The sequence below is a fragment of the Pundamilia nyererei genome, unplaced genomic scaffold, assembly GCF_000239375.1.
Source record: "Pundamilia nyererei isolate P.nyererei 1_Seehausen unplaced genomic scaffold, PunNye1.0 scaffold00030, whole genome shotgun sequence".
In the NCBI taxonomy this organism is placed as follows: Eukaryota; Metazoa; Chordata; class Actinopteri; order Cichliformes; family Cichlidae; genus Pundamilia; species Pundamilia nyererei.
The window spans coordinates 1,451,861-1,468,376 of NW_005187431.1; the positions used below are offsets into that span (position 1 = coordinate 1,451,861).

At 42.1% G+C, this 16,516-nt stretch overlaps 1 protein-coding gene across 7 annotated transcripts in view; it reads left to right on the forward strand.

Moving 5' to 3' along the window:
* Positions 1 to 16,516, forward strand: part of LOC102196032 (cyclic AMP-responsive element-binding protein 5-like) — a 17,993-nt gene extending 1,477 nt beyond the window's left edge. For 5 of the 7 annotated variants that reach the window (XM_005728814.2, XM_013909760.1, XM_005728818.2 and 2 more), the window contains 10 exons: positions 1,006 to 1,072; positions 1,391 to 1,484; positions 3,244 to 3,353; positions 4,646 to 4,902; positions 8,294 to 8,420; positions 8,684 to 8,755; positions 13,153 to 13,533; positions 13,620 to 13,886; positions 13,975 to 14,083; positions 15,602 to 16,516. In XM_005728814.2, coding sequence (XP_005728871.1) covers positions 1,019 to 1,072; positions 1,391 to 1,484; positions 3,244 to 3,353; positions 4,646 to 4,902; positions 8,294 to 8,420; positions 8,684 to 8,755; positions 13,153 to 13,533; positions 13,620 to 13,886; positions 13,975 to 14,083; positions 15,602 to 15,738 — 1,608 coding nt within the window. In that variant the 5' untranslated portion in view covers positions 1,006 to 1,018 and the 3' untranslated portion in view covers positions 15,739 to 16,516. Of the gene's footprint in view, positions 1 to 1,005; positions 1,073 to 1,390; positions 1,485 to 3,243; positions 3,354 to 4,645; positions 4,903 to 8,293; positions 8,421 to 8,683; positions 8,756 to 13,152; positions 13,534 to 13,619; positions 13,887 to 13,974; positions 14,084 to 14,608; positions 15,500 to 15,585 lie in introns of those variants that run through there. The other 2 variants (XM_005728819.2, XM_005728820.2) reach the window with 2 other exon arrangements.

Here is a 16,516-nt window from a genome sequence, read left to right on the forward strand (position 1 = left end):
ACACACACACACACACACACACACACACACACACACACACACACAGACACACTTTCTTTCCACTTCTTATGGATGCCTTTACTTTTGCCCTCTCTTTCCCAACTCGTCTCTTCGGCTCTCAGTCTTTCCCATAACATCAGCACGCGCTTTGCTGTCTTCTCATTGCTCTCGGCTCACGCTTACACAAGGGGTGGGGGAGTTTGCAACCTGTGAATATGCTTCTCATAACCACCATCTCCTCCCACAGCAACACTGGTAACATTTGTTGACCCTTGTCACCTGTTGTCACCTGGCTGAGGATTTGAAGACCTTCTTACTTTGTGCTTCAACAGCAGTCTTCAAATAATTCACAATTGCTCCACATCGACGGCTTAATATCCTCGCAGCAGAGGCAACTGGGTCGGTTCTGGGTTGGCACTGCAAGCTGGTTTATTACTGTGACTCTCATAAGCATTTGTGTTGATAATTTTATCCCAGTGACTTGATGTAAGACATGGCGAGCACTTATCCTTTCATCACACCAGTATTATTAACTGATACCCCGATGAAAGCCTAATTGTAGCCTGAAACAATTGCACTACACTTAGTCCCCACTCCAAGTGAAAAGTAAAGCTCCCAATGCTGGAAGGCTTTGATGCCCTTCTTGTGTTTACGTGTAATTACTAATGAGTAATGAAAGGCTGGAAAAAAACATGGTTTGTACGCTATAGGGCTCGTCCTAATACCTAGTGTATGCTCTCACCCCCGTCCGTTGGCACCAAAGGGATCATTTTCGTCAACTTAATATTGTGTCTCAGGAAGAAACATCCATCATCTGTGGCAACTATCTCATTACACACGGCTTCCACAATAAAGGCACGATAATAGGTGAACAGTATGTGAATTATCCGTGTAAATACAAAACATAAAACAAGGAACCTCAGGCTGCCTGCTGGGTGAGCTCATCTGAGCTGTGATCTGAGACTGCAGGTAAATAAATTCTTCTCACTTCTTCTGTTTGTGCAGGCTTGTGTATGACATGAATGACAAACAGGACAGGCCTTATATGTGCGGCGCCCCGGGCTGCTCTCAGGTCAGTAGAATGCTATATACGTGTGGCATTACAAGGACTGTAATGGTCATTTAAAAAAAACAAAAAAAAACCAGGATGTCAGACCTAATCATCAATGAAATGAGTAACGATCAAGCTGTAGAATATAGGAGGAGTTGCTGATAAATACAAATGTTTCTGAAGTGATGAATAACCTAAAATACTTAACAGACTAAGAGCATCATGATGTCTTAGTCAGCTTAAGAGGTAATCAGCTGCTTTAACTGAGAAAATCATCCCGCGTGTCACACAGCTGCACGCATCCCTTCACATCTCTCTTCCTGTGTTGGTGTGCTGCAGCGCTTCCAGTTAGAGGAACATCTGATCATCCACAGGCACAAACATGAGATGACCCTCAAGTTCCCCTCCATAAAGACAGATGCAGCATTCACAGGTAAGGAAGAAAATGAGCTTCTCTGAGATTTCATCCTAGTCTCCCAGTGACCGCATCTCCTGGCTGCACATGTCTGTGGTGAAACTTCCTCCTTTTCAAGATCAGTGCTTGATATATATATTTTTTTAAAAAGATGACGATATACTATACAGTATGAAGTCAGATAACCCACCAAAGCAAGCTTCCTTCCCTCAAACAGACTACAAATGGTCTCGTGTTGCAGCATGTACAGTATACTCCATCAGATTAGAGCCAAAACACAGATAACAGCACTTTGATTTAAAAACGTGGAGAGTAGGTGCACCGGTCTCTGCACGGCCCATGTAAAACACAGTATTTCACTGCTTCTAGAGCTCATGGTTTTAATTTAGCACAATTTAGCCATCATTTAAATGTATATTAATCATTACTGTGCTCTGTATTTACAACACAAATATTCATGAGGAGTGAAAATAAAATTCCAAAATTGTTTAATTGTTTCTAATTCAGTTCTATGCAACAGACTGATAATAGCAGCAAGACTGCTGAACCTTCTCCGATTGTTTTAAAAGCACTGATATTGTAAATTCATCCTCTTCCTATTTTTTTAAGGATGTTTTTTTCTACAAGAGGAAAGATAAGGATTCTTCCTGTTTCAAGATCTGCTAAGTCAGAGAAAATTTCTTTAGCTTGTTTTGTGTGTCTGTGTGTAGATTCAGTGTCCGGTCATGTGTTTCAATGGCAAAAATAAGAATTTAGGAAAGGTTTGCTCTTAAAAAAAGTAAGCATCTAACAACAGTTGACAATTTCACTCAGACTATATCAAACACATTTGCAGTGATTTCCAGGGAAACAAATGCCCCATTAAGATTAGTCCCATTGTGAACGGCTATAAAATGCTGATTCTGCATCTAAATTAACTTTGCAAGCCTCACATTTCTGTGTTATGCACTACCTGCTCAGGCTACAGTAGTAGTATTAGTATCTTTAACGTCAAAACAACCTCCAGACGATCATTTAAACACAGTTTTTAAATATTGTGCTTCCACATTAACATTTCTGTGAATACATACTGACCATGAGCAGGAAGCAGTGGCTTGGCTGCTTGTAGAAAATATGAGTAAGTACGAGCCCCAATGCCAAAACAAGAAGAATTTCCACCTCATCTTCAGCCCGGACTAAAGCAACATATGAGCGTAAGCTGGCTTTTGTGGTGGAATCAATGCAAAGCAGTACAACCAAAGTATTACCCCATCGCCAGTGGAAGCCGTGGTGCTGAGAAAAGTGTAGCCACACAAGAAAGGTGAAATCATAAAAATCATGGAAGCCATGCTGCGATGTTTTGGCTTCATTTTTGTGACAATTTTGGAGGCGAACGTGGCTGTTGGTGTCAATGTTTTCCCCAAAGATTTGTCTGGATGTAAACAACGGCGCAAGATCTGGCCTCTGCAGACTCTCCCTCTGCACCTCCGTCCTGCAGCCTGTCACGCCTCCTGAAGGAACTCCCCTGTCAAAACAAAAACCCTCATGTGACCTCTGACCTCTATGTGTTTAGACGGCTCAGGGAGAGACAGACTGATGTTATCAGACAGAGACGGAGAGCTCAGCTGAGAGGAGACTCGTTCCTCTTCTTGGCATGACGACCTGCACCACTGTTAATTTAGAAAGCAAAAAAAGCTTAAACTACAGTCTGTTTTGGCAAGTGCTTCAAATTTTTTTAAAAAGCAAATCCGGTTTTTTTCCCCTCTCTTTTGTTTCCATTTGGATGCAATGACTCTAGACCAGACTCCGACGCCGACACGATTTCTGCAGAACTGCGAAGAGGTTGGTCTCTTCAAGGAGATCGAGAAAGAATTTCTTCAAGCACAAGAGGAGGAAAACAAGAAGCAGGTAAGTCTGACAAGTTTTTTATTATTATATTATTTTATTTCACTTAAAATAAACCATCAGTTCTAGTCTGACGTTAGCTGGAAAGAAGCAAGGATTAAGACATGATGCAGATCCGTCCCCCGGTGCTGCTGAGAGTTTATGTTTTGAGTGACACTTGTTTGTGAGGGAGTCAGGCCCGGTCAGACAGCTGCAGATATCTGACCTGCTGCAGGAAAGACACACCGAGCGATCACATTCTACTCTGTAAATTAAACAGCTAGTCGTCACACTCAGAGACAACTAAACAAGTGCACACACTCTCATCGCTGTCACCACAGGCATTATAAGAGAGAAATGTGGCACTCAAAGCAATTAAATCAAAATATTTGGGGCAATTTTGAAAGAGCATGTATAGAGAGTGGTAGTCTGACTACCAGGGGGGGAAAAGCTTTTTAAAGCTTGATTTTGGAGGCAAAGACAGTTCAATTCATTGTTATTTATATGGCACCTAATCACAGCATCACTCACCTCAAGACTTTAATGTAAAGGCTCTACAATACTAGAGCAAAAAAACCCAAATTAGATGATCTCCAATGAGCAAGCACTTGGTGACAGTGGGAGGGAAAACACACACTTGGAAACCTCTAGCAGAACTAAGTTCAGAGGGGGGCAGATTGGGGGTGGCTGAGGGGAGGGGAGGCAGACAGGACAAAAGACGTGCTGTGGAAGAGAGCCAGAGATTAATAATAACCAATGATTTAATGCACAGTGGTGTATAAACACGTAGTGACTGAAGAAACACTCAGTGCATCATGAGAGGGTCACCTGATCCAGCCCTAACTATATATTTTATCAAAAAGGAAAGTTTAAGCCTAATCTTAAAGATAGGAGCTTGTTCCTGAAAGCTGAAGGCTCTTCCTCCCATTCTACTTTCAAGTACCCTAGGAACCATAAGTAAACGAGCAGTCTGAGACCAAAGTGCTCTATTGGGATGATATGGTATTATGAGGTCTTTAAGATACGGTGGGGACTGATAGACAGAAACCTTTTAAGTGATTTGACACATTTGACAGGTGAGTGTATATAAGCAATATTAATCTCCCCGTGAACAATGAAATTAAAGTTAATATAGGTAATGCTTAAAAAAACTGCTCTGCCGCATCTCATGATGGCTGCCATGTGTCTGCGTTAGTGTCTAAAAGGACTTTGACTGGCACCGTAATCTCTGATCGTAAAAGACTTCAATCATTTACTGCCCCACAAGTTTACAATGGTCTCAGCTGTTTGTCTTTTTTTTTTTATTCTTTCCACAGTCGCTTTCTCATAATGGGCCCTCCTGTATGAGCCAGCACCAGCTCAAACTCCAACATCAGCTCCAGCACCCACCCCAGCCTCAGCACCCACATCCCCAACCACCGCTGCATCATCCCCAGACTCATGCACTGCATCATCCCCAGACACATGGCCCCATGATGGCCCCTAGCTGCAGCCTGGCCGCCCAGCAAGCCCTGTCCTCCTCCCAGTCTGGATCAGTCATCACCCAGGCTACCTCCACCCTAACACACTCCGAGTAAGTTCACACAGACGCAAACACACACATTTACCTACAGGCATCGAAACACATATATGTGTATCTTACATTTTCCCTACATCGCACACGCAAACACATTTCCTTTTCTCATTCTTTCTTTTTCCTCCTGTTATGGACGCATTATAAATCATTCTGCCGCTCACAAGCTGGCGTTTCCGCTGCATAATTCATCACTTCATTAACGAAGTGAGAGGAAGAAGCAGGAAAAAAATTATACATCAGTTTAGTGAGAGAATTAAGTAACTCCAAAAGTGATGAAGAACCACTGCATAAAAAGCCACTCAGTCCCTTAGACGCTACCCACCCCACCATGCAGCTACTGTCTCTGTTACATGTCTGCAAAGACTCAGAACCAGACCGGAGTCTCTCAGCGCCTGGGCAGCTTCCTTGGCTCCCTGGTTATCACCCAGTTCTACAGACAGATTAGAGGAGTTCCTGTCTTTCATCTGACCAGCTCCCTGCAGCTGCTCCCACTCCTCCTAAAAGGCCGGCTATGAATTTGTGAAACCTAGTAAACAGTCCGCCCTCACAAGTTCTCATAATACACACATACAGGGTTCATTATGTATTCTGCTCTTCATTATGCTGTATATTTACAGCATTCTGTTTGATAAGGAAAAAAAGGTGTTTTCAAGTACTTATTTAATTGTTTACTGACTAATATTACTTGCAACTTTAGGTAATACAAGTAATTTTCATCTCTAATTTCATAAAGAAAAACGAACTCATGCCTGCCACAGCAACATAATTAAATAACTTCACTTGTTTATAATAACGTGTATATCAGGTTACCTTAAAAATGAAACTTAAAAAAACTGAACATTAAACTGTTTATGTGTAACTTTTTATTTAAAAAAATTTCATATATGTCTTTGTCTGCCTCTTAAAATGTTTTTCAGCTACTACAAGAAATCTACCCTTTTCAGTCAGCTTTAATCACTAACAGAAACAGTGTACCTCATATTCTGGGCAATAAGCACAACATGAAGCCTACAGCTTTATTGGGACTAAAGCATTTCACAGTTAGGCCGGTGGATTATCCAGATTAACTCTATGAATGTTTCTAGACAGAGAAAATGCTGTTGTTTGTTTTTTCAGTGTAAACTTTAATTGCTTTAACCTCTAAGCTGTGGTGCTTTAAAATAGGAAAAACTGGAATGAGAAAATGTTTGAAAGGCATCAGCCTCTAGTTTCTAAACATTTGCCAGTTTAGAATGTGGAGGACCAAAACCTAACCCTAACCGTTACCCCTAATCCTGTAATAATAATAATAATGATAATAATAATAAGCATTTTTGGGCCTGTTTGTCTTTATTCTTGTGCCATCAGCCCACCTATAAATACACCTGTATGGGCCTAGGCACACTCACATATTTCTACAAGTTGGAACCATTTTACATTTGCTTGAGAAGATTTTGACTTTTATAGTTTTTCTTTTTTTAGTGTAACATTTTCTCTACCAGTCCTAGTTATTACAGCAATGTCATTTTTGCATTTATGACTATTTTAAGGCTTTATTAATTCACAGGAGAGCAGATGTATGATATTCTGAGATCAAACTGGACACATTGTGATTAAAAAAATATTTTTTTGTGTGTTTTCTGGGGTTTAGTTATGCTAAATATAGTAAATAGCGATTCCCGCCCAAATGTCAATCTTACATAAAAGTGCCTCCATCATCTCCATCAAACCGATGGTTTCTGCTTGCAACGCATACTGTAGACAAACAAAAGGCTGTCAAATCTGTTGTTGATTAGATGAATCAAGGTGCCACAAGTGAGTCAGTGACATAATTAGCTCCAAACATCTGTCCAGGCTCAGACAGGACGTGACAGGACAGTGGGGAGCGAGCTGACAGTCATTTATGGCAGCATTAATCAGTGCCAGCTGAATCCAGACAGCATGTTAGTCAGTGAAACCCGCTAAGAGTTACTAAGTGAACTCTGGATCTGGCGACTGGCTGTTTCCCCAAGTGTTTACCACCGGTTTCCATAGTGACCTGGTCTGAATGTCTGGCTGCTGGCCTGGTAGAACTGTTGTGGTTATGTTAGGAAATGCTGTTTTGGTTTGTCTGCGCTTTGTTGTATTCTAAAAGGGTCGCATACCCCCAGATTCAGTGATGACATCATTGATGATGACCTCAGCGTGGCCATGCAGGCCCACGCTGTCCGACTGGCAAAGAGCCAGAGGGGTTAGGTCAGCACATGGCACCCTGGGTCTCTGGATCCCCCCCGCTCTGATCTGCAGGCTTTGCACCTCCCTCTCGGGCTGTCATTTTTCTCCACGTCTTTCTTTTCTTTCCATTTTTTTTAAACTTCATCACTCTTTCTCTTGTCAGCGCTTCACCTCAAAACTCTGTTTACAGCTCTCTCCTGGCATACAATAACACATCAGTGCTTTTTGATCACATTGGAGTGTTTAAGGGCTCTCAGAGACTCCTCAGTAACATTTGTTTCTAGTGGTTGGCGGCTTTGATTTGCCAACTTGCCAATGTTTTGACACATCTGCCTCTGAGACTTCTCCGCCATCCCAAAACAATGAGGCTCAGTGGAATTTAGGTTGTGCTACTCCCCATGTCAAAAAAGTTCAACAGCAACATCTTTGCCTAGAGAACTTAATATTCTGGACAATAAGCAGAACACCCTGTCAACAGTTTCGTAAGGGACTATTTCCTCCGTAGAAAGTAGTTCCAGTAAAATCTGTTAAATGTATGAAATAAACAGGATGACTGAAATGCTGCTTCTAGAAAGATATACTCCTGCTTTACTTTAGGAAACTGTGCCAACTCGTTGCTCAGACGAAGGTAAGCCTGCCAGCTAAAATCACTTATCTTTTCCTTTTGAAAAAATATTTGAAGTAAGTAGTAGAAATCAAACATGATGTTAGTTCAGCCAAGTTACCCTCACCTGCAGTGGTAGCAGATCAGCTGATCTCAGTGCTAGCCTACATCATCAGCTGATGGCTCAGCTGATACCCTTGTAAACAGTGGGAGGGCTATTTTAGCTGCTGTAGCACATCTGCAAGCCACTTTGCAACCCACCTCTTCCCTAGCTCAGTGGCATATCTGTTGCCACTGTTACCAGCTCTGTTTTGTGTGAAGGTCCTACACATTAAAGTGCAGGGAGGTCCCAGAACAGAGCCATTCTGCTGGCTTTGTATGCATTTTTTGTTTGTAGATTTGGATACAGCTTCCCCTAAAAATAAGACGATATGACCATTCTCACATCTCACCTCCATCTGCCATTAAGACCCAGCTATAAATGTTTCAACTTGCACCTCTTACTGAACCTGGTTTTATGAAACTTTGGCTGTGGACGGCTCTCTAGCATGACCCGTCTCTATCGCTCTCTCCCTCTTCGGCTCACCACAGGCCGGTTCCCGGGCCGCTGTCGTGCCTCCTTCACATGCAGAACAGACACAGGCAGCCGCTGCCAGCCTCCTTACCTGGCACCCTGCCAGACCCCGCCATGCAAGGGGCATCTGCTCAGCACATGACTGTAAGTATGGAAGGGGATGGTGTTTGTCATGTTCAGACTCCCACACATTCAAACACGCATGCCTGATGATTTATAGATGCAGGTATAGTGGACCCATGACAGGAAAATTCACTTTTGTGGATAAATTAATCAAAATGTCAAAACTCCAGATGGATGTGACCTTTGGGGGAACTCTTCATACTTGAGGTTTATGTGGATACAAGCTGCTGCTTCCCTTTGTCACAGCTGAAAGATTCTTTTTGTGTCTACTGTTTCTTCTTCAGATGGAGAAGCAGATGTCTTGTGCAATGGGTATACCGGCTCCTGTACACAACCCCTCCTGTTCTTCACCCCAGGTAGGTGATCATCAGTCAGTCTGACTACCTTCCCCACTATTTCCATTATTGGAGCTAATAACATTATATTAGCATTACACTAATAATGCATTACACCACAGCTGTTTATGAAGAGTGGATTTCTGCATGTTTCATCAACTCCCAGCATATTATATCTTATCCTAACGTTTTGGTTGTCTGTGGTTCAGGAGGCAGAGTGAGGTTGAGTGAGGTAAGCTAACAATTGAAAGGTTGGAGGTTCAATCCCAGTCTGCACTTTGAATCCTTCTGTGGCAGGATTCTGAACCCTGCTGCACTCGGTGTGTTTTATTGTTAGACAAAGCACTTAGGTGTAAACTAAAGTGCTATATGAATGACTGATTGGGTGACTGAGGCTTATAGTAAGCTCAGTTAGAACAGAGATGTCCATTATATATACCCTTTACCATCATGCTCCAGCTCATAACACTGTGTATCATCATCACTCAGAACATCCGGTGCAATATTACTAAAGTCTGTAAAGTAGGAGTGTGTTTGTGTGTGTATAATAACTTATACTGATCTCATATTCTGATATCTTTATATTGATATATATGTATTTGAATATATTTTTGTCTTAACTATATGCACCACTCAGAGAGTTGCTCCAAATTTGGTTGTACACCTGTAGAATGACAAATAGTCGCGTTCTATTCTAATCTGTTCTATAATGGCTCAAAATGTGGATGATTTTTCAATAAAGACAAATTCATAGTGTTATGTAACACTTAAAAAAAAGACACCCGGCCTCACCTTCTGCCTTTGCCATAGTCCTTTCTAATCAGCACAGACAGGAAATAGAATGTAACTCTACCCCCAAACACACACACACACACACATTGGACCACAGGAAGTCACAATCTACATGCTCCCCCGTGGCTTTCTCAGTTGTTTTATTTCCCTTGCGTCAACAAGCGTGCGATCTTTTCGCTTGTAAATTTTACATATCCTCTTTTCACCTGCATCTGGAATTAATAGTTAAAAATATTTTGCTATCAAAAGCTACTTCAAATGGGAAAACTGTGAAATAGCCCCACACACACAAACACACACACAGGCATGGACGCAGGTTGTGGCTTCTTGTGGAGGAGCTCGCATACAGAGTGGCAACTGAAAAGTGGTTTCAGATTGCGGAGCCACTCAGGTGGCAAGTTTACTTCTGACCCTCTTTTCTTACACTCTCTCACACACACACACACATACATAAAAGGGTACCCGATGACCCAACACATTCTTACCTTACCTTAGCTTTTATTACTGAAGCAACTCCTTACTTTAAACCTTAATCCTGATGCAGAATCTTAACCCTCAAACAACACTTTGACTTTTTGTCAGGTTTGTAACACTCACCAAGATGCAACACATTTGTTCCACAAATGTCCTCAGTGGACGCAAAGAGGTGGAGTGAGTCATCTACATATTGGTTTGTCAGTGGTTCAGTCCGGGATTCTTACCTCCCCCCCCCGGTGCACCTACTGTGAGTGTATGTGTTGTAGGTAACGTTCCTAAAGTACACAGAATAAAGTGCTGCATGAGTGTGTGTGTGTGAGCAGGTGAATGAGTCTTGTAGTATAAATCTAAGGAATTATATTGGTCCTCGGAAAGGTTTTTCTTTTTCGAAACAGGCCTCCGCTTATTTAAAACATCAGAAAGTGTGTTAACGTGCCTCTGTTGTACAGTAACGCTACACTCAGCTCAAGTGGAAAAGTAAACATTTGACAAGTGGATCAGTGTTTCATGTACAGTTTTGTGTCTTCATTCACTGATCCCTTCAGACAGAAATATCAACGTGGTGTGTCATCCAAGCCAAGGAGACCCATGATGTAATCACCGGCCTCAGTGTCAGGGTGTTTCTATCTAGTAAACACAACTGAAGGACTCGTGTCCCGCTCTATTTAGTGTGTGTGTGTGGCTGTGCGTGTGTGTATGACTGGCAGCCTGGCTGGCTGGTAAAGCTGGCACAGACAGCTCAATGACCTCATCCTTGGCACCAGTTAAATGTGCTCTCTTTTTACTTCACTGAATGGTGAAGAGAGAGAGAGAGCGAGAGAGAGAGAAATCTGCTTCTTCTCTTAAAGAAATATTGTGTAACAGGGAGCAGATAACAGTATTGCCAGGGAGGGACTGGAATGGGGGGGGGGTGATGTCATGCTCCAAACATGACCTCTCCCTCTCTTGCTTTTCTCTGCTGAGTGTTGGAGAAAGGTGAGATGAGGTTTAATTTAGCTCGTACAGTCTGTTTAGTCAGATGATACACGGGAATGATAAAGTGTGAAGGTATCAAGCTGCAGACGGCAGCATTTATTGGAACACGTTATCCCTCTCATCAACAGTTGTCTTCGCAGTTGTGGACGCTGAGGAGAAGTGGCGAGGATGGAAAAGAAGGAGGGTTTGACCCGCAGATATTGTTTGCATCGAGGTGCAGGACGCGGCTTGAAGTGGCCCGTTGCTTCAAAGATAACCTGCTGTTACTAATTTAGCAGGCGTTAAGGATAAACCATAGACTGAACACTATGACTCAAGTCTTTTGACTGTAGCAACATTTTTTTTTTAGTTTGGAGTCTGAAGTTACCATATTTGGGGAAAGAAAGTTGAGTTCTTAGAAGGCTGTATCCATACGCTGTATGGGTGAACTGCACAGCCACAGATGGCCGCTAATTAGTAATTTTCTTGCTATGATATATAAAATGAAATGTAGGAATTTCAGGCCAGTAGTGGAAAGAAAAAAAGCTGTCTCACTTGACCTTTGTAAACATTTTCCATTTGAATTTATAGACTCAGTTTATGCGCCATACAGATAATAAAAAAAATGAGGTCTGCTTCATAAATCTTGATCATACTATGGTTCAAAAGACCACATTGGCTATTGAGCTGACAATCACAAGTCAGTAGCCAATAGTCAGACCCGCCCCTCTCTTTCACGTCCATTCTTCACAAGCAAAACACCGTCACCAGCTTGAGGCTTCAAAGCGGGACCTCAAAGCAGTGCGTGACGTCAGGGCAGCTACGTCCATCTTTTATACTGTCTGTGGTTCTTATCTACCTCAGATATTATGATGTCATCATATTGCCTAGCAGCTACACATCCAAAGGGCTAAAATTATCAACTTGTAATGTTTATCCACTGATAACACCTGATAAAGGCATCGTATCATTTTAATTTCACAGACGCATTATTATTTTTTTCCATGCACTAGTACTAATAAAATACTAAAAGAAACCCTCATGCAACAAAGTGGAAACAGTCACTTGCTGAATTGCTCGTTTGTGCCGTAAGCCACACAACAATTGATAATTCCATTAAAAATGCTCAGTCCAGAGGTCCAGTTCAATGACTGGCCAAAACTGGCCACTGTCAAACTTTAAAAGTGTAATTAGAAGAATGACAAAGAAATGAAACTGCAATACAATTTCTATTAGGGGAGTATTCACAGAGACCAAAACCATTCTTTCAGAAGAGTTTAATCTTGCTTTTTAATGCTGTTAAGTTGGGCGTTTTAACATAGTCATCTTTCCTTTTTGACAAAGCATATAGTCAAGGCTGGATCAGGTCACGCTGAATCCTCCTTTAGTTTCACTGCAATAGCTCTAGGCTGCTGGGAACTTCCCAAGTGTTTCTTCTTCACCGTTCCTATGTGTTTTCACACACTCTGCATTGAATCGTGAGCTATTATTCATCTCTGGTTCTCCTCCAAAGTGTGGTTTTGTCCTGTCTTCCTCCCCTTACCCCCAACTGGTCACGGTAGATGGCCGCTCCTCCCCGAGTCTGTTTCTGCTGGAGGTTTCTTCCTGTTAAAAGGGAGTTTTTCATTCTCACTGTCACCGAAGTGCTTGCTCATAGGTCATCTGATTGTTGGGGTTTTCTCTGTTTTCTTTGAATTATTCTAGGGTTTTTAACTTACATTATAAAGCACCTTGAGGCAACTGTTGTTGGGATTTGGTGCTATATAAATACAGTTGAACTGAATTGAACAGTTGTCTGTTGGGATTGTCTCACTGTGCAAGCCAGCCTCGTGTGGTCATTTGAGGAACTGCAGTTTTATGGCCTTTCTGTGTGGTTATAGGGCTTCTGAGCATTCTCTAACATATTGACCATGAAAGGGGTAAATAAATATCTTTATAATCCAACATGTAAAAGAAAAGGAAAGTCTTCCTCAGTTGAATTCACGTTAATTGTTTGTATTTTCTTAATCTAGTTGCTAGTATATACTTATTATCCTCTGAACACAGTTCAGAGGCTGATATCAGAGTGGATAGTGGTTAGATCTCTTCAGATTTCTAAATCATTGCACATAGAAGTGATAATAATTTAACTTTTTAATAGCATCACATGATTAATTAACTTGTTCTTTTTTTGTTTATTATCTATTTCGGCTCAGAGATCCAAGCAGACATTGGGCCACCATTATCAACAGCACCACCCAGGAATGATCACTATCAATAACAATGTGCCACCCATGGGCCACATGATAGAGATGATGCCACAGCGTCACCAGACACCTCCACTACAACAACAACAACCACAACAGCAGCACCACCATCATCATCATCCTCAGCCTCATCCCTCACAGCTTCCGCCTGTGCCTCTTACCTACCAACAGCGGTGCCATGCTCCCCACCCACAGCATCTTGGAAGCACCCAGAGCCACCAGCTGCACCAGGCAGGGAATTTACCACCTCACGCTCAGGCTCACCAATCACCGCCTTCACATTTACACCCAGGCTCACCGCCTGCACCTCCACTGTCTGCTCCTGCGCAGGTATAATGCTTTATATTTAACGATGGCTGGGTTTTTTGTGCATTCAAGCACAGTTACTTGAAAAAGTTGTTGTTTTTGTTCTGCAGTTATCACCAGTTGCACAGCAGATGCAGCCTTCTCAGCCATCTCACACTCATGCAGTGCAGGCAGGCGGTAGCTGCAGCGGAGGTGGTGTAGGAGGAGGCGGAAACCGTCGAAGGAGGACAGTAGAGCAGGACCCCGACGAGCGAAGGCAGAAGTTTCTGGAACGTAACCGGGCCGCAGCCACCCGCTGCCGACAGAAGAGGAAGCTGTGGGTGTCATCACTGGAGAAGAAAGCTGAAGAGCTGACGCACACAAACCTTCAGCTACAGGTGGGATGTGCTCTGAGCACAAGACACACTCACATCAACACAACCCACACTTCGAGAGTGCTTACCATTTCACTGTGTTTGCTTCCAGAACGAGGTGACGTCACTGAAGTCGGAGGTGGGTCAGCTGAAGCAGATTCTGCTCACCCACAAGGACTGTCCTGTCACTGCTCGGCAGAGGGAGGCACAGGGGTACCCCAGTGAGTAAAACCCCCCTTCCCTGCAACCCTGTGTAGAAATCTCACCAGCTTTTCCAGATGCCTGACACCAGTCATCTCCATCCAACACTGAGGGTGTAATTCACACATTAAACCTTGTGTACCCACAATTACACATGCACTCGCTATTACACAGGGGGTTCTTAAACTTCTCGAGGCCAAGAACCCCTAAGAGGGGAGAAAATGTCCTAAGAAACCCCTCATATTTTCTGATTTAAATGCAGCTTTACCTGCTGACTTAATATAGATTATAATTAAAGCTACTTGCTAGCCCGCATGTCAAAAAGACAAGAAGCCGAACAGCTGGAATGGTTAATTACACCCTGAGAAAAGTGTGTGATAGCTGATGATAGACTGACGTGATGTGTCACAATCACATCTGATGGCGAGCTTCTGTCAGCCCAAAGATAACACAGGCAGGAGTAAATGTCCCCATCTGTAAATATGCACTTTTTATTATAAAATTATTTTTTTGCAAATTATTTGCCCTTTGACTTTTGGATGCAGACACCTGGTGCTCCCACTTTGAGAACCACTGCTCTACACACCGAGGACCTTAAAGTGGACCTATTATGCTTTCTCCTATTTTCTGTCATATATACGCACTGTTATTAAAATTGGTACCAGTTTTTTATGTATGTACATGTGAGCAAAGAATTTGTTTTTTCCTCATGGACATGGATGTGTATGATGTCAAGAGAGGGGATATCCTTATGTGGTTATGTCAGGTATGCAGCCATGGCTGTGAGCACAGAAGCCCCACCCAACCTGCTTTTCAAATCTTCTGTTCTGGGCACAACAGTTGTTTCAGAAAGCTGACTAAAAAGGGGAGGGAGACGAAGGGACAAACAGGAATTATCATGAAAAATGAGCATAATAGGTCCACTTTAAACTGTGTCTTAAAGTGCTAAACAAACAGCACAAAAGAGTAAAGTAACTCTTGCTTTAAACCCCGCTGTGTCCAAAAAAATTAGCAATGCACTTTTGAAGAGATCAAGGGGAAAAAAGCACTGCACTCTTGATTTAATTTAAAGGAATATCAAGTTTGTCCTTCTGTTTTAATGAACCACACCGCAATGGTATTTGAGATAACTTGTAGTACCATGCTACTAGCATTGTTTTGCCTTGCATGAAGCTAGCAGGGAACAAGTTGCCTTTCTTGCACTCCACAGGCGGCTTCAAGTTTATGTCAAACAGTGACTGAAACTGACCTGTAACGAAAGATATTTAAAAAGTGAAACGCTGTGGCCTAAGCAGACAAAGACGTATGTGTCAAGAGTTTCTTAGAACAAAGAGAGATGCAATATTGGCACATTTCATATTCATATATTTCTACTGTTCTTTATACATGTATGTACAGTATTCAATTGTTAAAATAAAGGAGCTATTTTCATTTAATCTCAAATGCCGTGGCTTTTTTTTGATGCCTACAATCTCCAACACCAAAAAGCAGAGAGTCAGAACTTTATAAGTGACTTTGACAGCTGTCTCTATGTCCAGCTGCAGGGGTGAGCCCTGGAAGAAGTCCCACCCCTGCAGGTCCTGGGTTTGATCTGCAAGCCATCCAACATAACAGCATCTCCACTTCCTCGACGTCTGGAGGCGATTCGGGCCACGACCTCCAGCCCGGACACTAGCCTGCAACGTATAGGTGAAATCCCAAACTGGATAGGATTGGGATTTTATAAATCCATGTGAACGCTTGAGGTATTTTTCAACACGATCAGCAGATTTTCTGTGAGAAGATCAGAAACACTTACTGAGAGAGAGAGAGTAAGTCGCTTCATTTCTCCAAACAGGTGCATAAAATGCACTTTCTGAAAGCCTTGTTAAAACTGTGATGGCAACTGGATCCTGTGTTTATTCAGATAATGTCTGTTTTCTTTTGACATGAGCCTAACGTTGCCTCCTACCTACTCGCTATGCACACACACAGTCATGACACATCTTTTTAGTATCATTCTCTGGCATATCTTGCACTAATTCAGAAAAAGAGACTATAACTTTTTTTTGTTTGTTTTAATTGGGCAGCTCCAAGTGCACCTTTTTCCATTTTTGAGCAGAGGCAGCTTACCTTAAATACCACAACAAAGTTTTTGTTGTTTTGGGTGTTTTTTCTACAGGTAATTCAAATTATAAGATAAATATTTTATCCTAAAATTTCCCATTTCATTGATTTGTAAATATTAGTTAATTAAACCTGCAACTGTGTTGGAAAGCCACTGAAAACAGTATTTTCTTTAAGGCACTTTTTTGTGACTGCCTTGAGTCACTGAGTAATTATAAACTACACTTCATGTCTCAGTCCCTGCTAGTTTAATTTAATTTACACAGAAGTTACACTTTTTGTACTGTAAAGACGCTGACAATCGCTGTAAACCTAATGCAAAAATTAAAAAAAATATTATTCTGGTA